The sequence below is a fragment of the Corylus avellana genome, chromosome 3, assembly GCF_965113065.1.
Source record: "Corylus avellana chromosome 3, dhCorAvel1.hap1.2, whole genome shotgun sequence".
NCBI classification, from domain to species: Eukaryota; Viridiplantae; Streptophyta; class Magnoliopsida; order Fagales; family Betulaceae; genus Corylus; species Corylus avellana.
The window spans coordinates 26,225,201-26,249,699 of record NC_142492.1 but is presented as its reverse complement, the minus strand read 5'-3'; the positions used below and the strand labels follow the sequence as shown (position 1 = coordinate 26,249,699).

At 35.9% G+C, this 24,499-nt stretch overlaps 2 protein-coding genes across 4 annotated transcripts; one reads left to right on the top strand and one right to left on the bottom strand.

Annotated features, from left to right (window-relative positions):
• The first annotated feature begins 2,645 nt into the window (after positions 1–2,645).
• LOC132176042 (Proteasome component (PCI) domain protein) lies at positions 2,646–9,217 on the top strand. The gene is made up of 6 exons (XM_059588155.2): positions 2,646–2,848; positions 5,853–6,299; positions 7,029–7,109; positions 7,940–8,136; positions 8,249–8,348; positions 8,652–9,217. Exons 1-6 carry the CDS (start codon positions 2,696–2,698, stop codon positions 8,835–8,837), a joined length of 1,164 nt encoding a protein of 387 aa, XP_059444138.2. The 5' UTR covers positions 2,646–2,695; the 3' UTR covers positions 8,838–9,217.
• A 1,658-nt stretch (positions 9,218–10,875) lies between these two features.
• On the bottom strand, positions 10,876–23,572 carry XLG3 (extra-large GTP-binding protein 3). Of its 3 annotated transcripts, XM_088514654.1 has the most exons (10): positions 23,395–23,572; positions 23,280–23,299; positions 21,731–22,953; positions 21,460–21,597; positions 17,996–18,100; positions 17,724–17,903; positions 14,330–14,507; positions 13,198–13,445; positions 12,058–12,230; positions 10,876–11,580 (listed from the first exon to the last, which is right to left on the bottom strand). In XM_088514654.1, exons 3-10 carry the CDS (start codon positions 22,682–22,684, stop codon positions 10,986–10,988), a joined length of 2,571 nt encoding a protein of 856 aa, XP_088370780.1. In that variant the 5' UTR covers positions 22,685–22,953; positions 23,280–23,299; positions 23,395–23,572; the 3' UTR covers positions 10,876–10,985. The 3 variants fall into 3 exon arrangements, with proteins under 3 accessions (XP_088370780.1, XP_059441485.2, XP_088370779.1); XM_059585502.2 differs by lacking the exon at positions 23,280–23,299; XM_088514653.1 differs by lacking the exons at positions 23,280–23,299; positions 23,395–23,572 and having other exon boundaries at positions 21,731–23,253.
• Between the last annotated feature and the right edge of the window lie 927 nt (positions 23,573–24,499).

The following is a 24,499-nucleotide window of genomic DNA, read 5'->3' as shown; positions in this document are numbered from 1 at the left end:
GCAAATTATTGACACCAAGCATTTCTCATATTTGCATATTTAATATTTGTTTACTAACATGTCATTATTTTATTGTTGCTAACATGACACATTAAAGGAATATGTCAAGTGTTTGACGAAATTTGATTGCAGAGACTAAATTGTTACTGAAGACTTCTTTTTTTTTTTTCCTTTTTTTTTTCTAATTAAAAAGGTGGGAAGGGGCGACCAGTGTAGTTTCCCCCCTTGGGCGTTACCATCGGGGTTCCCACCCGCTGTGGAATGTCCGGTTTGAGCCATAGCTACTGCCTGGGAAGGCGAGCCTGTCACCACAACCCCACAAAGGTGTGAGTTAGTAGAACCCTTTTGTAGAACCCCTTCAAAGTAGCATCTGGTTCACGCATCTACTACCGCAAGCGGATTCGAACACGCGACCACTAGGATGAAAGGAATTCTTCTACCAACTCAACTACCACCCTTGTGGTACCGAAGACTTCTTAAATATAGTTTTAAAAGACATTTTTTTTTAAAAAAAAAAAATTTTGTTGATATGTCCACATAAGAGGGTGGAGAAGGAATTCAAACTAGTAACCTTTGTTTCATTAGGCGTGGTCTCCAGTCTATTAAGCTATCCTTTAGAGACACTCTTTTACATATAATTTTAAAACGTGAATTTTTCTACATTTTTAAATGCACTAGCAAGTAACAACCATTTACTCGAACCATATAAGACATTGCATTTGAGAAGTTATCTTGAGTCTTATTTTTGTTGGTATTCCATCAACTAAAGTAGAAGTTTTGGGAAAAAATAAAAAAAGAAAAAAGAAAAAGAAAAAAGAAAAGACAAGAAAAAGTAGAAGCTTTGGCTCTTTCTATAAATAGAGTAAAATCCACCTTCTTCTCCAAGAATCTTGGCAGTTCATTTATTGATAGATTTTCATAAATCCAGGTGTAAAAAGTAATTATGTGGAAGTTAATAAAAAAATCTTAATGACGTGGAATTTGCCAATTGAAGAAAATGAGAGTGACATGATCATTGAAATTACCTTTTTATTTTTGCAGGTTCGGCCAAAAATGAATTCAACGAAAATGTAGTTGCTGTTGGTGGATTTGGTTCATCTTGGAAAGTCGGTGAGTGTACAGCCAATGGGCGAAGTGTGGTTAATTATGATTAATCAATTTTTAATTTTTTTTTTCTATCTCTTTACACATTTTGTAAATTTAATTGGTGGCCGAGAGCGTTAAATCACCGCTTATATCGACAGAGATGAGGTTCAAACTTAAGATTTTTATTTTGATTTCATATTAAATTTGCACTTATTATAAGAGTGAATCGAAAATTAATCATTTAACATCCAAAAGTAGAGATTAATTATATATTAATATATTTGAATTTTGAAATAGTGCATAAAATTGAATGGAACACCATTTGGGCCCAAATGGTTGACAATCCATTTTGGCCCATAAAAAATAGGCTTGGCCTAATATAAAAAGCCTATGATTAACCGACTTAATCAACTGACATTTAACCGATTTCATTGAGTTAACCGACTTAATCGAAATAGTCAACATTTATTTATGTAAGCTTTTGTGGTTGGGTGGGCGAAAATACCTATACTATCATTGATTTAACTAATACACAACCGTATTAGTTTAAGAATGAGTGATTTCCATTCTTCGACCATTGCTGCCACTTAAATTCGAGAGGATCCTATTCAACTTGAAATACATTTAAAATTGTAATTAATTTAATATCTGTTTTATATGTCCGCACAAGTGGAGGAAAAATGGAGAAAATGGATTCGAACTAGTGACATCCACTTTATTAGATGTGGTCCTCAGTTGATTGAACTACCACTTGGGGACCATGTCTCATAGTGTTTAGAATTTTTTTTTTTCAAATGGTCAAGCCACTCTATTGGTCAAACCACCGAGCATCCCCTCAAATTCTATTATTTGGCTATTTTGGGGTGGCCAAACCACCCACAAAGAGCAAAAAAATAAAGAATTGAGGGGGTGGCCAAACTATCTCAATAGGCATGGTGTGGTTTGCCGAGTAGTGATATAAGGGGGATTAGAGTACTCTCAAATGTGACGTGACATTTAAAATCACTAATATATCAAAATTAAATAATGATCATCTCAAATTCAATAGTGATTTTAAAAGTTACGTCACATTTAGGATGCCTCTAAGAGGATAATAGTTTTCCTTATATCATTACTCATGGTTTGCCAACCCCTAAACCACCCCTGTTTGAACTCTCATTTTGTAAATTTTTTTTCTTCAAATTTATAGGAGTATTTTTATATTACTAAAATAAAATTATGATTATTTTTGCCTTTTTGTTAGCTTTGGAAGGACATTAATAATTTTTGGTAAGTTGAGGAGATATTGATATACGGATAATAGTTTGAAGAGAGTCTGTATTAAGCTAAGATGAAAGATGAAATTTGTTGAGGAGTTTATGAGTGCTAAAAATAAAAAATTGCCGGGTTCTTTTAATTGCCGAAGGAAACCCGGAAGGCCGGACTCGGGTTTTCCACCACTTTCTCCTATTCTTTTCTTTCCGATCAAGAAAAATAAAAATAAAAAAATAAAAAGAGCCAAAAACAAAGCGAAAGCTCTATTTTAGGCCAAATCTAATATATAAACTGTTCAGCTCTCACAGACCTCTCTCTCTCTCTCTCTCTCTCTCTTTCTCTGAGACTCACAGACATGGCTGCGCCGCTGCAGTACCTGGAGACGCTGCGCACCGCGCACCCGGAGCTCGGCGAGTGGTACGCCTCGCTGGCAGATCTGTACCAGCGGAAGCTCTGGCACCAGCTCACCGCCAAGCTCGAGCAGTTCGTCGCCCTCACCGTCTTTCAGGTCCGCGTTTCCTTCGCTTTTCCCACTTTCTTCCTCTTCTGAGTACTTTCCGTTTGTGCGTGGGTTTGTGGACTAGGGTTTGTGGATTCGTCAAACGGCTGCGTTTTGATTTTTGCGCCAGAATTTTTATCCTTTTTTTGTTGTTGGTATAATTAGGGTTTTTGGGAAGAAGAAGAAGATTGGGGAATTAGAGCCATTTTTTGGGTGGTAAAATGGGGTTTTGCGGTGGAATTAAGGGGTTTTAAAGTGTGCATGAGTATTGCATTAAATAAACTTCCTTTCATGTTGTTTTAGTTTTTGATTGGTTGCTGATAAATTGGAGGAAGTTGTGAGGATTATAGGTCTGTTCTGTAGAATTGTTATGCTTATAATCTTATGTGCCATTGGATTTAGAGATTATGGATCTGGGGTATTTTGGAAGTAATCCATTGGGTAGTGTGAACTTTGCATTGAATTGTAAAATTCTTATCAAGTTTTACGTGAAGATTTAGCTGTTTTACATCAGAATAAAGATTAAGAAATTAACAAGTTGCCCTTAGCCAACCTGACCTACCCTGGGTTCTTGATATTCAATTTGGCTCCTCAATTGACCGAGGTTCATGAAGTATAGTGTTTGCAAAACATATGTGTGGTTATATGTTTGTTTGATAAGAATTCTACACATCTGTTAAAAGGATTATTGGTTTTCCTTCTATCTTTAAAAGGGAAAAAAGATGGAAAAAAACATTCAGGGAGCTAATTGAACTCTTATAAGCACCTGTACTTTCCACATAAAATTGGTGATCTTAGGTGAAGTGATCAATGCAGGTGGACAATGAAATGAAGGTTATTAGGATTGTCCCACTTTTGTGGGACATACGTGTATAATGCAACATTGCTCATTTACTTGATTTTTTGTTAATTATTCTTGAATTAGAGTAATGGTTGGAGTACAGACAAAGTTTTCCTCTAAACTGGGTCGGAGGAGTTTTCTTCAACATAGTCTATAAAAGTGACATGTGTCTTTTTTTTTTAATAACATGTGAGATGCACATGAATTTTTAATAAAATTTATTCCAACGTTGCCCCTGCTATTAAAAAAACATGTGCATCTCACGTGTTCAAGGGACACATGTCACTTTTATAGATTAGGTTGAAGGAAACTCCTCCAACTTAGTTTGGAGGAAAACTTTGCCCGTTGGAGTACCCTTTTGACCTATATATGGATTCTCTGTTATGAGAGTTGTCTAAACATGATAAACTCCAACACGTTATGCTGTCTTGATATCACAAAGACTGGGGACTCCCACTAAATGGGATTAGCTAATATTTGAAGTTCATAAAAAAAAGAAAAAAGAAAAAAGAAGAGAGTAACTAATATATAGTTCATGAGTAATGCTAGAAATAGAACGTCTGTCCCCCTTTTGTTCCCTCAAAGGTGATGTGCCTTTTAAAATCACAATTAGATCAAACTTCAATTGTGATCATCCCAAATTTAATGGTGATTTTAAAAGCTATATCACTTATGGGGAAACAAAAGTCCTACTCCTAGCATTACTCTATAGTTCATAGTGCCTTGCCTCTTTAGCATCTCGAAGGAGTGTAACTCTATTGTTCAAAAAGGCTTATATCAAGGTGTATTGATTGAAGTGAAAAAATCAAAATGAGCATGTCTATATATTTTTTATGAGTCTGTCTATATATTTGCCATGAATGGATCTTCTAAGCTGTGTCCTAAGTGTGGGATGTGATGAGTTATTGGGAATTAAGGACATGCAGCCCAGGCATAGTTGGGCATTTAGCATTTACTTTGATTTGATGTTGGTCTTTTTCTAAGTCCTGTTGAATTAGTTAAGATTGTCATACTGCTCACCATCCATTGTGTAAAGTTTTCCTTCATTGATTGTTATTGCTGGAAATGCTTCAGCAAACTTGTTCATAGGCTCTTTCGTTTACGGGCATTCAAAACCGTATCAGTCAACGATATTGCTCGAGTACTAATGTTTTAAACAATATTGCTGGACATTTTTTATGATTTAATTTTCTGATAAGTAATCAAGATGTTATTAAAAGTGTGTAAGGTCCCCCTAGGTACACAGGAAGTATACATGAGAAAATATGTAACTAGAAGGAGAAAAGAGAGTAAGAAAATTATGGTAACTAGTTCATAGTGCATTGCCTCTTTAGCATCTCAAAGCAGTGTGACTGCATTGTTCAAAAGGCTTATATCAAGTTATTGATTGAAATGATAAAATCAAAATGAGTCTGTCTAGATTTTTTTATGAGTCTGTCTATATATTTGCTATGAATGGATCTTCTAAGCTGTCCCCTAAGCGTGAGATGTGATGAGTTATTGGGAATTAAGGACATGCACAGGCATAGTTGGGCATTTAGGTAGTTCCTGTGTAGAACTGAGGATGCAAACCTTCAGTTACCGCAATTGATTTGTAAATTTTGGTTGCCATTCATCTTCATTACCAAAAAAAAAAAAAAAGGAATTTGTGGTTACCGTGCATGCTTCTTCTGTACCCTATACAAATGGTGTTAAAAAAATTCCTCTGGGGAAGGGATATATGGTTTGGAGTTCAAGTTGCTAAAGTCGGTTAATTATGAGAATTTTATGTTATTAACATGCGTATGCTCTCTCATAAGGTTAGTTTGCATGCTATTTTTTTTTGTTGATGAATAACAATAGACCTTATTAACGTGGACACAGTACAGTATTTTCTATTCAAATCCATTCATATGCAGAATCTCTTTAACTTGTTAAGTTCAACGCATCATCCCAGTGTTTTGTTTAACCATGATTAATTGCTACTAAATTCTGTGTTCTTTATTTGGCCAGGGTGCTATGAATTGGACATAGATTTTAACAAAATCTCTGTATATTGTTGTGATTTTTTTTGCCCCAGTCACATGTTTTACACAACATGTTCTTGACTTAAAAAGTTAAATGGGATTTTTCTGTGTATGTTTCCTTCTGATCTGCATCTAACACCTTTTTCTTGGTTAAATTGTATTTCAGGCTGGTGATGCTCTCATACAGTTATATCACAATTTCATCACCGACTTTGAGACTAAAATCAATCTTCTCAAGCTTGCACATTTTGCTGTCATCGTTTCTAGGCAGTATTCAGAGAAAGAAGCTGCCATTAGTTATCTTGAAGGGGTGATTGAGAAGCTTCGAGCTACTAGAGAGCAGCGTATTGAAGAGCCAGTCCTCTACATCAAGATGCAAATAGCCATATTTAAACTTGAGCAAGGGGACCAAAAAGAGTGCAAGAAGCTTCTAGAAGATGGAAAGAGTACCCTTGACAGCATGACCGACATTGATCCATCAGTGTATGCTAACTATTACTGGGTCTCATCTCAGTTCCATAAATTTCGTCAAGAATTTGCTGAGTTCTATAAAAGTGCTCTTCTTTATCTGGCGTATACGTCCGTGGAGTCTCTCTCAGAATCATTTAAGCTGGTATGTGATTATCTTTGTGCGCTTCTTTATGTGGCTTACATGTAGTCGTCTGTGACAAGTCCTGGTTTGCTTTCTCTCACTAAGGTTATTTTGAGGTGTCATCTTACATTCTTACTCGAAGGCTTGAATAGCATGGAATTTGATAGTTTTTTGGGTTTCTATATTATCTAGTTTGTTGTGATTTCAGTGTTTCATTCTTAGGATTTGTTTTTGTCTCTGAACTTCTGATATCTACAAAATCTCTAAATTGTAAGCTATAGTACCAGTACGAAACTAAAATGTGTCATGTTCTTGACCAAATCATTCTCCATGGATGGCAAATGAAGATTTTACCCAGGTACAAGTTGTACAGTTTGATAGGGATTGTACTGCAGTCCGGTTTCAAGCTCAACCAATGCGTCCAAATGTGGGGACAGTATTGAGTCATATATGGAATAAATAACTCTTCACAAACCTGTTAAATTTTTAATTAGCTTGGATCAGCTTAAAATAAACTCTGGCATTGTTTTTTTGTAGCTCCAGTATGGAGAAATCCATTTATTCAAATTTGCTGCAATAGTTGCAATTAGTGAACAAAAAATAGCATCTATCATCTATGCACTTTAATCAAGCATCATTATAAAATTAATTTGATAGTACGGTTCACTAATTCTGACATCTGATTGTCCTCCATATGCACATTTTTTCAACTAGTCTATCATGTGTTCTAACCTTTAGATAATTGATCAGGATCTGGCGTTTGATTTGTCCCTTTCTGCACTACTGGGAGATAACATTTACAACTTTGGAGAATTGCTTGCCCATCCTATTGTAAGTGTATCGTGACTGAGGTTCTTACTTTGATGTTGGTCTTTTTCTATGTCCTGTTGAATTAGTTAAGATTGTCATGCTGCTCACCATCCATTGCGTAAAGTTTTCCTTCATTAATTGTGACTGCTGGAAATGCTTCAGCAAACTTGATCATAGGCTCCTTCGTTTACGGGCACATCAAAACCGTATTAGTCAATGATATTACTTGAGTACAAATATTTTAAATGAGATTGCTGAACATGTTTTATGAATTTCATTTTTTAATAAGTGATCAAGATATCATTAAAAGCGCAAGGTGCCCCTAGTGCACATGAAGTATACATGAGAAAATACCTAATTAGAAGGAGAAAAGAGTAAAGAAATCATGGTAACTAATCACTAAGAGAAATAAAAGTTGTTATCCAAAGATACAAAGTATAGAAAAATAATGACTTGAGCTTCTCCAAAGTTCTTTTACGGTCTTCAAAATTTCTATAATTCTTTTCCCTCTATAGACACCGCAAGAGGCATGAAGGCACCATCTTCTACATAGTAGCGCTCCGAGTGCTCCAAGTGCTCTCAGCAGTTTACCAACATGCATATAAGTCGACTACCCATCCATGAACACACATGTTTTATGAATTTTATACAATTCTCTTGGAAATAAGAGTACATTCTGACAAAATATTTAAGTACATTCTGACAATATTTATGGCATGGGAAGCTGGAAATAATGTTAGAAGTGACATGAATTCGATTTTCGATACTGAGTCTTTTCTCTTACTAAATTTTTAGATGCTTCTTTTTAGCAGCCTGCTATGATGGGTGGTGACATCTTTTACTTTCTGCAGATTAAGAGTCTTCTAGGGACAAAGGTTGAGTGGCTCTACTATATTCTTCAGGCATTCAACTCTGGTGATTTAGTTCGTTATCAGGAACTATGTCATGTGCACAATGCTGCTCTGAGGGCTCAACCAGCATTAGTTGAGAATGAGAAAAAGCTGGTGGAAAAGATAAATATTCTCTGCTTGATGGAAATTATTTTCAGGTTTAGCATTTGTCTTTTTTTTTTTTGTTCTACCTTTGTTTTTGTGCTAGAGGAACAAGTCTTTCCCGATACAATTGGCATAATTGATTAACTGCTACATGTTTCCTTGCAGCCGGTCATCTGATGATCGAACTATACCTTTGAGTATCATTGCAGAGCGCACAAAACTTTCTATCGAGGAGGTGGAGCATCTTCTTATGAAGAGCCTTTCTGTAAGTCCCCATGTCCTTGAAATATTAATGAAGAGTAATTGATCTTTAAATGCTTTGTGAATCTTTACTACCTTTGCGACTTTCCTACTTGGCATGTTTCTTGCAACATCAGTTCTTTTGTTTAATCACTTTTAACATTATATGTTTCTCATTAAATTATCTGGGGATTGCAAAAAACTTAAGCACACCATTCTGGTTGGTCAATTTGCATCAAAGAAGGAAACTTCGTTCCCTTGCCAACTACATAATTTTTGTGCAACAACTTTTGATTGAATACAAACCACTGGGAGAATTTTATTGCAGGTTCATCTGATTGAGGGCATAATTGATCAAGTTGAGGGAACAGTGCATGTATCCTGGGTGCAGCCAAGAGTATTGGGGATTCCACAGATCACATCCTTGCGCGATCGTCTGGACAATTGGTTGAAAAAAGTGAACACTGCCTTGAAATCCATCGAGGCAGAAACACCTGATCTTGTTGCATCCTGATTTTTTCCCCCCCTTTGATTTGCTTCTGCCCATTGTAACAATTCATTAACAGAAAAGGGAAAAAAATTGGAAAGGCGACCAAAAAAAAAAAAAAACAAAAAATTAAAAGAGACTCGTCTTTTAAGTCGCATGGGCAGTATGGCCAACTGTATGCTTCCTTTCTTATTGCCTATTTTTGTTGAATCCTCTTCCTGAAAGGAGCAGCCTCTTGTGCTTCATGAAGTCATCGGTTCCATAGTGCCATCCCTAGAGACAAATGAAAAACGGCTGTTTTACGCTTTAGAGTGGTTTATTAGACTATGTATTTGAAATTTTTCTTAGACACAATCAGATGTGATTCTCTTTATGTTGTTAGAGTGCATTTCCTTTCGTGATTATCATTTTATTCTTCTTTTATATATTGCTATGTTTGAACCAGGTTAAGGTCTTCTTGTTCAGCTTCCTTTTTATTCATTTTTTTAAAAAGAAAAAAGAAAAAGAAAGTAGTGGATGTGCTAAATTGTTTGAATAGTGTTTTCGGTTGTGTTTTGAAAGGATTTTTTGTAAAGGTGAAATTAAGAGGTGTATCTGGTGGGTTTACATTTGAAAGTTGAGTAAGTAAAAAATTGATAAGTATTTAAAGAAGATAAAAAGAAACAAAACAAAGAAGGTTGAAAAAAATTGAGTTTATTGTAGGTGTCACTATACAGGTGGTGGTTTCTCTATCTTGTTTTGTAACCACCAGGTGCACCACAGATTAGGCATTATATATATTTTTTGAAGTATTTTGTGATTTGTTTTGGAAAGTGTTTTAGTAGTAGGGACTAGGGACCATATTTTAAAATTATTTGGTAATTATCGTCTAACAAGTATTTTCAATATTTGAACAAAATTATTTCTTGTACATTTTGTCTCTCTTTTTGCTTTTTTTTTTGGCAAATTTACTATTAAATTTGTAAAAAAATATAGTTAAAAAATGGATGTGTAACGTGCTTCTTTATACGGAGATGAATACGTTATGCGTAGATATCTCTTTTTTATTAGATAAAATATTTTTTCGTTGCTTTTTCCTATATGAGAAGTGTATGTACATATGCATATTTTGGAACAAGCATTTCCAAAATCCTCTTTAACTTTTATGAATGATGATCGTGCTTTATTTTCTTTGTTTTCACGGGTCTTCTCAAGCCCTTAATTGGAGATGATCATTTTCCCTTTCTCTAGTGTTTGAATATAATATTGAACAAAAATTGATTAAAAATATTAAATAATATAAATATCGAAATAAATAAACCATTCAACAAAATTTAATTATGGTTTAAAACATATAAATATAATTTACGATTTATTTTGTCACGCCTACCATTATTTATTAAGTTGTCCTTGATGAGTTTTCATATTTTAAAATTGTTGCATGATTCCTTCATAGCTTATACTCTTAAATATATCATTTTTAATGTACGCATGCAAATAATCATTTATCAACTGATCTCTTAATTAGTTATGTAAACAATTTTTAACAATAATCATTGATGAAAAACACTCTTTCAACGGTAGCTGCCGCACCTTGCAAGATTCGCAACATAGGTTTTTTTATGTCTCCGTGTTAAAACATAATGTTTAACGCTCGCTTTTGTCGGCTCACGTTTTAGCATCAACTTGGAGCACTTAGCACACAATAGGAAATAAAGTTTAAAATGAGCATTTTGCTCATGGTCAACTCAAGCTTTTGTTATTAAAGTGGAGTGTTTTGTCAACATACTAAAGTTTTAACACAACATTTTGTATCGTCTTCTTCTTCTTCTTCTTCAAGTTGTTAACCTAAATCTCTGAAACTTGAAAGTCTAAAGCAGTGATATTATCACCTACTTGTATAGCTTAATTCGTTAACTGCCTCTATCCCAAGGCATATCTCCATTGTTCTAGTCTACCACATCTCTTCCCAACCACAAATGAACACATACATGGATAACGTCAATCAACACCTACAAGACAATGGGAAAAACCCACCCAGCACAATTTGCCAATATCATCAAAATTTTGATGATTATAAACGGGGGAAAAAAGAGATCAACTTTATATGGATGAGGAAATGAAGCAGAGCATATTAAATGTTTCCCTTTTGAACTTTATCCGTAAAGCAAATACACAGAAGATCTCTCAAGCACATCACTCTTGTCTGACAAACGGTGAGGAGCTCACGTCTGTACTATAAAATGAATCTTCTACTCCGCCGTAGTAGTTCTCATCCTTATCTTCCTCCCATTTGAGAACCTCTCTTATATACTTGAATGCCTCATCGATGGTCACTCGGTCCCTAGCCCTAACTTGCGACACAAAAAGCTTTTGACTTGTGATGGAAGCATAAAGGTCTTTGAACTTCATTGCAACATAGAAGTATGCCTGATGGGCCAATGACTGGTTGTTGTGGTGCGTCCGCACCGGACTAAAATCGTTGAACCACTCGCAAGCACTTAAATGCACCCGAGTCACCTTCTCCTCAAAGAGATCATACTTGTTTAATACTAACACAAATGGTGTATCCTTAAAGCAAGGGTGTCTGACCATACTCTCAAACAGCTCCTTGCTTTGCATCATTTTGTTTTGAAGTAGGACTCCACTGCCATTACTTTCTGAGGCAAGCCCCATCTGATCATAATCACTAAGGGAAACACAGAACACAACCACACGAACATCTTCAAACATTTCCACCCACTTACATCCCTCGTTCATCCCCTTCGCATTTACCCTTATAAGTTGATATCTGTAAAAACACCAGAAAGAGGTTCAGAATTCTATGATTGCATAAAAGACGCCAAAGGGAGAAAAAGTAGTAGTTCAAATTCATACGCTCCAGAAAATATCATGTATATTCCTTAAAATCATCTTTTTGATATTTTTCATTGGGGACCATAGGCTACGCTGTAAAAGGTGGCCAAGTGGGATGAGCTCAACTAGGTCTCAAGTTAAAAAATTCTAGCTTTCCAACATAATACTAATTACAATAAGAGTCCTAATTTTAGTAATAACAAATTGAAGGGTTCTTGGTAGGTGCAACCAGGCCACATGGGGTCAAACATCACATGCACGAGGTAGAATTCAACAATATGCATGGAAAGCACTAAATTGCTATAACACAGAATCACAGATACTACAGCGGAGATTTTCTGACTAAATATAAGGATTAGGCGGGGATTGTCTACGACTATACATAGAATAGAGAGCTGTGAAATATAATTACTTGGTCAGAGGCGGGGGTGGAGCCTCTACATTGTCTGTGTAGGTTTCAGACATTGGGCTTCGATCATCAAGGGAGAATTCTATGAAAGCCAAACCATTTCCTTTTGTGACTCCTTCTGCATATAGTATGTCTCTCTCTGAAGGTTCATATTCATTGCTAGATACCTCAACAGCCTGAAAGAAACAACATTAACTTCTTTAGCATTCAAGATGAGTAATAATGCTTATTCACTTGTTCTTAATCATGAAAATTACTGATTGAAATATCAATTTGTTTCAAGTCACTTCAGCAGCCACTGCAAAAGGCCCAGTCATGACATTGATAGAAGATACCATGCATGTGTAGATGTCATTTGTATCATATAGTTTATTCTACACAGGCATATCATATTATGTTGACATTAATGAACAAAAGTAGTTGAATAACAAAAATTAGATCAATAATAGCAATAAAATAACATAACTTTAGAATTTAGACGAGAATATGGTATCATATTGCCCATTAACCTAAAACAAAATGTTCATCTCCTGTGTCGAGTAGATTAATCCCCACAGCAAGTGATGCCATTTGTTTCTAGTAGCATCCATCACGACAACCACAATGCTAATTTGATGGGAAAAAAGGAATTTGAGTGCATACAAATATATATTCACATATATACAGAACAACATTAGGGTCATATATTTTGTTCAAAACCTTGGTAGCCATTCTAACAATGATTGCATGGACATGGGTTCTAAAACCAGCCACTTGGACCTAAAAAGACTGGGTCAATGTTCATAATCATTCAAGTAGAAGAAGCTGCTTAGTTTCCTGATATGTAGCTAAACACTTGAGAGTAGAAAATAATTCATATTGGATATGGCGCAGAAAAATAAAATTGTGAAACTGAGATAAACGTCCACTAATCCATAGTCAATGAAACAAACAAATACAACACTAGATTACCAATGGAAAGATTAGGATGGGAAGAAGGGGCACCTTCCATTTTCAGAGAACTCAGTTTTGCCAAAAATAAATAAACAGTTAAAACATGTTGTAACCATGCAAGCACTGGCACAGGAGGATTAGCAACAATAAAATGCTGTATTATAAAAAACAAATTAAGATGAGATATCAACGAGGGTGTTAATGAAATACCCTGCTCAGGAAGTACTCTGCAACATCTGGAAGGAAGTGAAGCTCATCTTTTCTTTTATATGTTTCCTGTACAGCAGGATCCTTCCACACCTCGTCAACTAATGGAGCATACTCCCGAGTTGCTGCAGGAAAGAACGCATCCAAATCTCCAGTTGCTATAATATCCAGGAGCCAGTCAGAGAAATGCTTCAACTTGGGGTTGATGGAATAGACAGATTGATTTGTTTCATTAGGATCAACCTCTCCATCTAAAGCAAGATTGAAATCAGATGTTACATATTTGAAGCACTGTAACTCAATTAAATAATACCTTAACTTTGCAAGCAGTCTGGTCAACAACATTACCATATCGACATGCAGAAAGAATTTAGTTGCCCTTGACAGAAGTTAAAGGGGCTTATTACACAAGCCTTACACTCCATGGCATATTAACACATCTATTCTCGTTGAGATGAATTGTTGAAGATAATATATAAGAGGAACCTCTCATAGAATACTTCCTTTACTACTTTTAGAGTTAAAAACTAAATCATAAGAGTTAAAATGAAGAATTCTCACCACCCCTTTAATGCCTTGACTGCCGTGCATCACAACACTGGCTTCTCATTGAACGTTTACCTTCAATTAAATTTATCCCAGGAAAAACTATTTCTGGTAACTCTACTTTAAGGCTGAAACTTAAGCAAAAAGAATGTGGCCAATGTGATTCCCCATCTCAGAAACTCCAACCCTACATTTGAAATAATATAAGACACTCGAGTTCTCTTGAAAAGAAAAGAGATGGGAATTTCTTAGAGCTACAAGGCTCAATACACAAGTACCAGAGCAACTTACTATGGCAATGAATTTTAAACTTATAGACATGCAATCATTTCCAATCAGCATGATGCATACGCAGCCAAAGGGAATAATATAAGCTCGTAGAGCAGTATGCATAAAAGATACTAGTTGGCAATATAATTTCTCAGAACTAAAGAAAAAAACATATACATAGTCCAGTCCCCCACCACTTACATTAAAGATTTGAAGTTTCTGGACTTCAACTGAATACTTTCATGAAGAATGGTAGTGAGCAGTGGAGACCAAAACCACTATGCAAGAACAACTACTTTGAAAAACAAAGGGATATTACCTGCTTCAGTGTTTTGATCATTGGGGGTTAGTGCTCTCATTCTAGACATGGCCTCCTCCTCAAAGCGCTCCCGTCCATCAAGCAAAATGCTGAGATATCTGTACATGTTACTCTGGATCATCAGCTTAATATCCTGCATTTCTTCTGTGGAAAACCTGTTCCCGTACAAAAATTTGGCCTGCTCAGGCATTAAAGTACAAGGTGAGAGTGAGCATTGATAGCAACGAATTATGCAAGGTAAAAAGATGCACATCAATGGAAATGAGTTGGAACCACAAAATGCAGCTTAGGAGTCTAATATGATGAATGTGTGGGCGTGTGCGTGTCAGCCCAAAGATTAAGATTCGTCATATCTTAAAAGTTTACATTGAAAGCGAACATCCCTGACCGCATACTTACAAAAAAAAAAAAAAGAGATAATATTAGGCTCATATATTGTTTAGGGCCTATTTATTGAAAAGATTTGTTAAAATGAGGGCACCCTCACAGAGAATTCACAAGCTTCCCTAATTCTAGGAAACTTGTCATTGATTTCTACATGCAATACAATATCCATTAATTTATAGTTCTTAATTCTTTTTTTTTTTTTTTTTTGATAAAATTTTAGGAAAAGAGTTTCAAAATTTGTGGTAACATGTACGTAGGTCAAACTTAAAAAAAAAAATTATTTTGCTCAACGAAGCTTCAGCAGATCTGACCAAAAGCATACTTTGGTCTTCACATGCAGGGAAAATTTAGATTCTTCTGGCTGATGTTGCGATTGTGACATAATATGACTGATACATGGCAAAAATGAGGAAAGCTTTGGGTTTGCAGCTTTATAGATGTAGTTGTTTGGTTGTAAATTTGGTTTTTACAGTTGATTGTATAGTCATAGTTGGTTTTTTTTTTTTTTGAGGAAAGTGTAAGTAGGAGATAGGTGTTTCGGCTTGCTAAGAAGTTTCTGAGTACCAGCTCTGTTCTGGTGTGTTTGTACTGTTTTGGTTGGTTTTAGTAAAATGATTCTTATTCATCGAAAAAAAAAATGAGTACAGCTCATCATCAGAGAGATGAGGGTGCCCCCGTCTTAGACAATCTCTTTACAGGAAAGGGAAATATATATGGTCAACACAAGCATGAAAACCTTAGTGAAACTCTCGCAAACAATGCCTTAAATCACATTTTGGGGAAATTGACATTCTTGTGGCTGGTCAATATAGTTGGGGTATGACTTTGTTGGAATCACTTGATTTGAGGGGTGTTCTGTCCTTCAGTCCATGAATTTAAGGATTCCATCCAAATCCAGGTCAACCTCTGGATTTGCATCCTAGGCTCCTAGGTTGAGACACGATAAATTAAATGTACTCAATTGCATAATTGACCTATATCAACAAAAACAGGCATCTGCTGTAATCAACGTACTACTCCAAGATATTACAACAAAATTTGCCTCTTCCCATGTTCATGTCCCTGAAACACAAATCCTGACACGTGGATCCAACTCTTAAACAAACCAAAACCTAAAGCCATTAGATGGAGAGCCCTAACTACTACATAAGTCCATAACAAAATCTTTACCTAACCACGGGGGATTTTTCCTAACATACAATATGACGAAAAAACCTAAAAAAATAGAAACAAGATGGAAGTTTTGACATATGCTTAAAAAAATGAGAATGAGATATGCAATGGACTGCATGAATAGAATGAGACAGACAAAGAGACTAACTAGCTAACTTAAAAACTTTGATGTGCACTTTTTTTTTTTTTTCCCTCATAATTTCCTAACCCACAAAAACTTCATTCTCTCAAAGTCTCCATACACTAGTTTAAGATATTCCTCATTTTCATTAATTGGAGAGGGCAAGGATTACATCTGTTCATAAGAATGCAAAAGCAACCTGAATATGGATTGGATCTCTTACAGATTTTTAACCTACATAGTTTAAATTAGAGGAAATTTTGTCTCGTGTCTGTCATTAATTGTATAGAGAAAATTATTCTCCCAGTTCATAAAAAGTTTCCTCCCTCTGAAAGTTCACAGAACACTTTACTAAGCACAAACTTTCTCTCATTCAATTTTTTCAAATTTATACAGAACATTGCTAAGCCGCCTAAAATTTGATTGTATGGCTCCAAACACTTTTATCTTAGTATTTGAATCAATGATAGCCATTCTAAGTGTCATCACACAGCAATAAAATCAGTAAAGAACTCCATTGCATTTGCAAGGAGAATCAGACTGTAAATTGAGTCAAAAAACTAAAGCCCAGAAAGGTAGACTTGGTTAGAGTGCATTCAAGCTTGTTTGTGAGTTAAATGAGTTGAGATTAAGTCCAAAGTTAAAGCTCATTTAATTAATCAAAATGAGCATGATTATCTCCCCGCTCAACTTGATTATGCTTATGAATTAGATACATCAATAATCAGTGATAGTCTTACGGGCAGCTCATATAGGTTATGAGTTTTTCCAATCCACATTGAAGCTCAAAAGGTGATTGATTCTGACTACACAATGTCGGTTTGACTTCATATGTGATTCGTATGCATCTTTTTCTTGTACTGGGTATAAAAAAACTCGTTTCTTAAAACCAGTTTTAACCATCAAAATCATGTTACTTTTGAAAGCCAACCATGCACTTGAAGCTCATTCAGCTTGTTGAGTAAAGATCCAGTGTAACATGAGATATTTCGGCAAGCCCCAGTATAGCTTGAGCACCACATGGGGTCATCCAAGCCGAGACAAAGAATCCATAAACTTGGTTCAGCTCATTCACACCCCTAAAGGAGAGTTTCAGAAGTAGTAATGAATGCTTACCCAGTATACAAGTTTTTACTAGCACCCTTTCAAGTAGAGAAAATTTCACTTTCTCAAAACATGGATGCCATCCCTTTTACTCCAACAGTTGAAAAGTTGAATAAAGATTTGTTCTTTAGAGCATCCTTTGTATCACAAGCACATCTTTTAAACTTCTCTGCAATTACACTTTTTTATCTACAATAATTCTTATACAAAATCATCGCCAAGTCTAACAACATCTACAGAAATTGCAACCAGTAAGACACAGATTGCCAATTGGAACAGGAATCTCACAAGATAAGGAAACTTCTCAACAGTCAAGCAATTATCAAGACAATCAAGATAGAAGATTCAGCACTCTGAGAAACACAAGACCTGATGAATGACAAACACTTGATGTATAGTTAGCATTTTAGTTGTAGATTATATGCTGATAAGAATGTGAAGTATAATGAAACAAACCACTCCCTGTGCAATTCACGGGAGTCAGCATTTCAACTCAATTTGGTTGTGTTATGATATTACCCAATATTATGACATGTCCTACAACATGGAAACTGCATTTGCAGATGCAGAAATGCATAATCAGTTTGCAATGGAGCTGGAGTGCTGTACCTGCTTAAAGATAGTGCTTGTTCCAGAGCCTTGAAGTCCAAGAAGAAGAAGTTTCTGAATTTTTTTCTGCTCCAGATAATTTGGAACCGTTGTATAATTGCTAGGCTCATCTCTTGCTCCAAGAGGTTGACTAAGGGGCACAGGCAAAGAGAACAGGGTACAAACAAACCGTGTTGATGCCTGACTAGCAAAAAGCAAATATGAGCTGTTTCATAAAGGTTCCCAGGATCCAACACAAAGAGGGTTCAAATCAAAAGTTTTTCAGTGCATACCTTCTCCCAAATGTTACCCCTAATATTGTTCTGACCTTCCTCTTCATAACGACCATCATCATACACCCAAAAATGAGTGTCCCGTGGACACTGCACCTTTGCCAGCTGAAAGTATTAAAAATTAGGTTAGTAAACATACCCTTTTCTTTTTGGTGGTAGGGGGTATATATATATATATATATTTTTTTTTTGATAAATAATCAAGAATATCATTGAAAAGCGTAGAGGGGCGTAACCCAAATACACAGGAAGTATACAAAGAGACACCTTTAAAGATAAAAAGAAGAACATAAATCTACAAATTGATGCAACGAAGAAACTTGAGGAATGTTCAAAACACCCGCCCAATGGAAAAACAAATTGAGAAACCTATTGCTAAGTATAGTATGGTACCATCTCAATAGGACTTGTCAATTTTCATGTAAAACAGAGAAATTTTCATTCTTTAAGAACCAATTTATAGCCACAGTCCAATACAAATCTATGCCAACATGCCAATGTAGTGGAAATGGTAGCCTCATCATGTAGCTGTCAATACATTAGGTATGTGTGATAAATTGCAGCTATATAGACTATAAGTTTAATTTAATTACATTAGATAACACACAATTACTATTAATATAGGTATTTCCTTTGCCCTACGATCAAGTTCTCAGTGGAAGCTTTTGGAGAAGTATTCTTAAAGTAAATCGATTACTAAGGAGAAATAGAGACTTCTGATCATACACAATAATGGGATGATAACTTTTCATATGGTATTGTATGTGTTACACTTGCATATGCCTAAGACCACACAAGCTCCAAGTCATCGCCCCATAGTTTACCAACCTAATAAATTATCACCTTTCCTTATGCTAACAAGTGGGGTAACTAAACCATGAAATCTAGCTCAGATAACAGTACCAATTCACTGTCATGCAACACAGGTTCATTGGACCAAAAAAACAAATTGATGCAATTATGGGACAACATGAGGTAAGTTATTGGCAGAAAATCTGTCAAAACCAGAGACAGTATATTACTTGATAATTGTTCTCTACTAAAAAAAGGTTTCTCAAAAGTAAAAAAAAAAAAAAAAAACTGTAATTGCAACATGTAAATGGTAACAAACATTTTCTTTTGTTGAGAAGTAAATGATGTTCATTAAAAACCAAAGGGCACATCCAAGTACACATAAAGTATATAAGAGAAACACTTATCTAGAAAAAGAAAAGAGATAATAAAAAAAAGTCACGAAAACTATAATTTTTTTTTTTTTTTTTTGATAAGTAATCAAGATATCATTAAAAGCATAAGGTGCCCCCAAGTACAAAAGAAATATACAAGAAAAGCCACCTAACTAGTAGGAGAAAAGAGAACTAAAAAATCAAGATAACAAATCACCAAAGAAGAAACATAAGCAATTGTCAAAAGATATAAAGTGTTGAAAAATAAAGACTTGGGCCCCGTTTGGTTTGTGGAATAGGTATTCCAGTAGAAAAATGAATAGGTATTACTGGGAATAGACGAGGTTGGAATGGAATAATTATTCCAATTCTTTAGTTTGGTAGCAACACATATTTCATAATTGGAATTGAACCAAAATTACTAAAAAGCCCATATGATTTCTAATTTTTTTCAAAACTTACCCAAACTTTTTTTTTTTTTTTTTTGATAAGTAATGTTGTATATATCAAAAAAAGCGCAAAGCGCCACAAAATACACAAGGAAGTATTCATAGGTAACCCAACCAAAACCCACACTCAAAACACCCTAAAAACCTGAAAAAATCCAAATCTAAAACCCGCAAAAGCCCAATAACAGCCCTAAAAACCCAAAGCCCCTACTGCACCTCAGGGGGGAAGGAAAATGCATTTTTAGACCCAAAAAACCCCCGCCGGCTCTGGCACTTAGCCGGAGAAGACCTCCGGCTTCTAGCCTCAAAATTTATGGAGCATTCCAAATTTTTGAGCTCCCTCTTCCCCTTAACCTTTGGGGCAGAAATGTCAATTATAGACTCCCTCTCCTTTTTAATGACAAAAAAAAGATCCAAAAGATCTTTCTCGTCACCTCCCCCGGACAACCCCATCACTGAAGCGAAGTTCACTTACCAAAACTTACTAAAAAGCCCATATGATTTCTAGGAATAGACACTTACCAAACAAAAGAATGACTATTCCATAGGAATAGCCATTCTATTCCAGGGGTTTATTCCGCAAACCAAATGGGCTCTTAATTTCCTCCAAAGTCCTTTCACAGTTCTCAAAACTTTTGTCATTCATTTCCCTTCAAAGACAGCACAAAAGGCACAGAGGCACCGCCACAACGGCATTCCGAGTACTGCTGATAGTCCACTAACAAGCATACAAATCCATTACTTATCTAGGCATAACCCAAAACAACCCAAATCAACTGAGGAAAACATTCCAAATGGCACAAGCAACCTCATAATTAAAACTAGAAATATGAAAACAATCATAAGCATATCCACAAGGAAAGGTATATTCCCCAGTAACAAACATTACAGCCCACTACAATAGTAATATACACACAAGGACATAACCCAATTGAATCAACAATCAAACTAAAATTAAATACTAGACTTAGAAATGGAAAGTCTTATCCCAACTCTTTGAAGTTAACTAAGAAACTATGATGCAGGACGAGAAAAGAGTTAATTGAGTCATATAGTTTTATTTACGTCTTACTAGTTAATTGAGTTATTAGTAATTAATTTATGTTTTAATTTAATTTTCAAGAGTCAAGGGAATTTTTGATAATTCAATAAATGAGTGTTGCCCAAGATTAGTTTGGGTAGGTTAATAAATGGGTGTTGCCCTAGATTGTTTTTGGGTAGGTCAATAAATGAGCGTTGCCCCAGATTGTTTTTGGTAATTCAATAAATGAGTGTTGCCCTAGATTATTTAGGGTAGGTCAATAAACGGGCGTTGCCCTCGATTGTTTTTGGTACTTCAATAAATGGGCTTCGCCCCAGATTAGGGTTAGGGTTCAATTAGCGAGTATTTAAGTATGTTTTGTACTCCAATAGAGAGAAACTAGGTGGAATAAATAATATGTTGAGTTGATTCTCCTTCTCTCTTCTTCTTTCTTTTCCCTTTGCCCTTATTTCACCGTGTATTTTTTAGATTATTAATGGTCCCGCATCAAACTAGAACGGCTCAACAACATTAAATCAATTAAAGGGTCTATTTGATAATTGTACTAACTCAAGAAGATGCATGAATAAACATTCAACAAATCCAAGAAAGTTAATGAGTGACGTCACAAAAATGGATATTCATCAAAGCAATTATAATTCAGAGAACCTACAAAGAGCATCACAAGTACATGCACAAACATCATATATCCAATATTGGAATTCATTGGCTGTCATCTAATATATGTACCATAACATCACGCTATGAGTGACAGCTTATGACAAAAGAAATAAGATAAATGTCAAGTTGAAAAGCCAGAGAGCTCACCCGTAGCACCCTCAATTCAAGCTTTGTAATTTCTCGGCCATTAATGTAAACTTCAGTATTCCCATTGCTTGCATCAGGGCTTAGTTTCCCAGTGAAATTTAAGTTTGAACTTATGATTCTATCTGGTTTTTCTCCCTCCTGTCAAATCAAAAAATAGAGATATTTAAAGCAATTTAAATCCATTAGGGAAAAAAATAACTCTAAAACGTGCAATAACAGAACTTCGAACTGAAAGAAACTCATTGAAAATGTCATGTTGAACATGCCTCACCTTTCCCCATTGACCGGATTCCTTGTCATACCAATATCTACCGGGCTTCAACTTTCGTGGGGGTAAAGGACACCCAAGTAATTCTGCCATCTCTTCCGGCTTCAGAGCAAATCCATTGACAATTAGCTGTTCTGGCCGAAGCTGATTAGCGGAACACTCTTTCTCTGCTCTCATAATCTGCTTGACTTCCAAAGGACTGAGTAATCGTGTTAATACTCTTGAATGTTTGCCCAATTTTAACCGCTTTGATTCATCAATCGGCTGACCAATGCAGGTTACACACTTGCGCCCTTCAGGCATTGATCCCATTGCCCTAAGCACACAATTGCTGCAATACTTAGCATCACATACTAGGCACGACTCCTTTGTTTCCCACTTCCCTTTTTGACAACGATAACAAACTCTACTTTTCTTTTTCTTCTTCTCTTTTGAAACCCCAACATACATAAAATCTGGCTTCTCCACATCAACCTCTTTCCTCTCAGATCTATCAACTGTATTAAAAGTGACAACAGGTGCTCTCCTTACTTCATTAACAACCTTTTCAGGAGGATTCTGAACTGAACCTGGTGAAGCAGAGGGAGAAGCAGAAGAAGAATCACGGTGTTGCAAGACAGACACAACAGACTCTGAACTGCCCGACACCCTAGGACTTTGCGTAGGTGAACTCGTGACACCAGCAATATAGGACACCGGCAAAGGTATAGGTTCAACTACAGGAGGACAGGCAACAACAGCAGATCTTTGTGATTCAGACAGGGGTTCTGCAGTTGGGATTGCACGAGAATTTACATCAAGGGGTTCCACTCTAGGGACTTCATAAGAAACCGGCGGGCCCTCATACTCCAAAGCAATAGAGTAATCAAGATCTCCATCATCTTCAGGGAGAGAAGCTCCCGGTGGGAGCATCTTTTTCACCAATTCTCTCCAGTTCTCTCCCCCCTTCCCCTCCATTCTTTAGCAGCACCACCAAATCGCCAACTCTTCAACTAGAGCCCTAAACTATATCTCAATTCAATATCTTTAAGCAAACAACTATGTCCTATATAATCAAAATCCTTCTAACTTAACAGCACAATTGGCACCAAATACAAGCAGTAATGTTTCAACCGCCCGAAGATGCACAGAGAATAACCAGCTAAACGAAGTTGAATTACGACTTAGAACGGGAAATAGTCATCGAACCGCCACAATCACCCGGTCTCCGTTTGAAAACCTCCAAACTTGATAGGAGAAATCACAAAATGAACAGAAATTTCAGCCAAATTCACAAGAAACGAAAACGAAATTCAACTATTTGGAGCCCAAGCGCGACTTTCAAACAAAAATAAGCACAACCCATCTATAATTTCAATCTATTTGCAGTCAACAACAGGCACCCAACTTGATATCCCACAATTTATGAAAGCTTCAACCCGTAGGCATAACCGCAAGTGTTGAAAAAATCATAGTCAAACATATTCTAAAAAAATAAAAACATAAAAAAATAGCAATGACCCAGAAATGTAGAACATAGAAAGATTCTAAATTCAAAGCAAGATTGGCTCACCCGAAAAGAAAGGTCAAAAACTGCAAAATGATAAAATATACTTTTCAGGGTGTAAAAAATATATTATTCAACTTTCAGAGAGAGAGAGAGAGGGGAGAGCAAAGTAAGTACGTACCTGGGGGGAAAGGGACAAAACGAAAGCGAATCTGAGGTTAAAATCAAAGCTTTTTCAGCTTCGGTGGCTTCGAACTTTGAAGGAGCAAAAGGCGAGATGGCCACGTTTACCCAATCCACCATTGAGATTAACCCCCCAAGTGTTCTACAGTCTTACTGGGTCAGACACACACAAGTGCGTCCCACATTTCCCCCGAGTCGTATAGCGTCGAAGACAGGCGACCCACACTCCACGTGCCCAGCACCCTCTTGAATCACGCGCACGACCAAGATACTTGTTTGTGATACTGTGCCTATGACGCGCCTTTAGAGAGCGGGGGTTAAGCAAATATATATATGCCAGGTGTTCTCAGGCCACTTTCTTTTTAGCTTTTTTTAAAAAATAATAATATTTAAGACAGAAGAACACCATTGTGAATACCTAACATTAAAAAAAAAAAAAAAAAAAAAAAAAAAACTAAACACTCATTTGAGTTGTACTCCGTATCTATAAATTGCATTATAGCATTTTCGTTCGGCTATTTATTTATTTTCTATTTTAACTCATTTTTATTTTCTATTTTAATTACTAATTTTTTCAATGCACCTACATCTAGCTCTCCAAACTAGATAATTTTTTACACGATTTGCAAACTCAACACAATATTAAATGGTTAGGGTTAAGGAATCTGACTCGTTTAATTAATTGGGCCGGGTTAGGGTTGATATATATTGTTTTGTACTCATACATTGATACGACCTGAATTCGGCACATAATATAATGGCTGACAATTTTTTATATGACCCTCGAACCCAATACAAAATTAGAAACTCATGGTAAAGGAGTTTGACCTGTTTAATTAACTAGGTCGGGTTATGATTGACATGTATAGGCTTATACCCATGCCTTGACAGTTGACACGACATGAACTCAATATGAAATTAAAGGATTGGGATTCAGGAGTATGACTCGTTTAATTAAATGGGTCGGGTTAAGTTTGACTTATATAGTCTTATATTAATGCTTCGAAACAACCCAAACGCAACACGTGATATAATGGTTTGCAATTTTTAACATGATCCACGAACCCGACACGATCTTAATACAAAATTATAGGGTTATGGTT

Coding starts and splice junctions, on each gene's coding strand:
- LOC132176042 (XM_059588155.2), top strand. CDS start 2,696: ATGGCTGCGCCGCTGCAGTACCTGGAGACGCTGCGCACCGCGCACCCG. Junction 2,849..5,852: donor TCGCCCTCACCGTCTTTCAG/GTCCGCGTTTCC, acceptor ATTGTATTTCAG/GCTGGTGATGCTCTCATACA. Junction 6,300..7,028: donor TCTCAGAATCATTTAAGCTG/GTATGTGATTAT, acceptor ATAATTGATCAG/GATCTGGCGTTTGATTTGTC.
- XLG3 (XM_088514654.1), bottom strand. CDS start 22,684: ATGGAGGGGAAGGGGGGAGAGAACTGGAGAGAATTGGTGAAAAAGATG. Junction 14,508..17,723: donor CAAGCACTATCTTTAAGCAG/GTACAGCACTCC, acceptor ATGCCTGAGCAG/GCCAAATTTTTGTACGGGAA. Junction 13,446..14,329: donor TGATCAAAACACTGAAGCAG/GTAATATCCCTT, acceptor ATCTTGCTTTAG/ATGGAGAGGTTGATCCTAAT.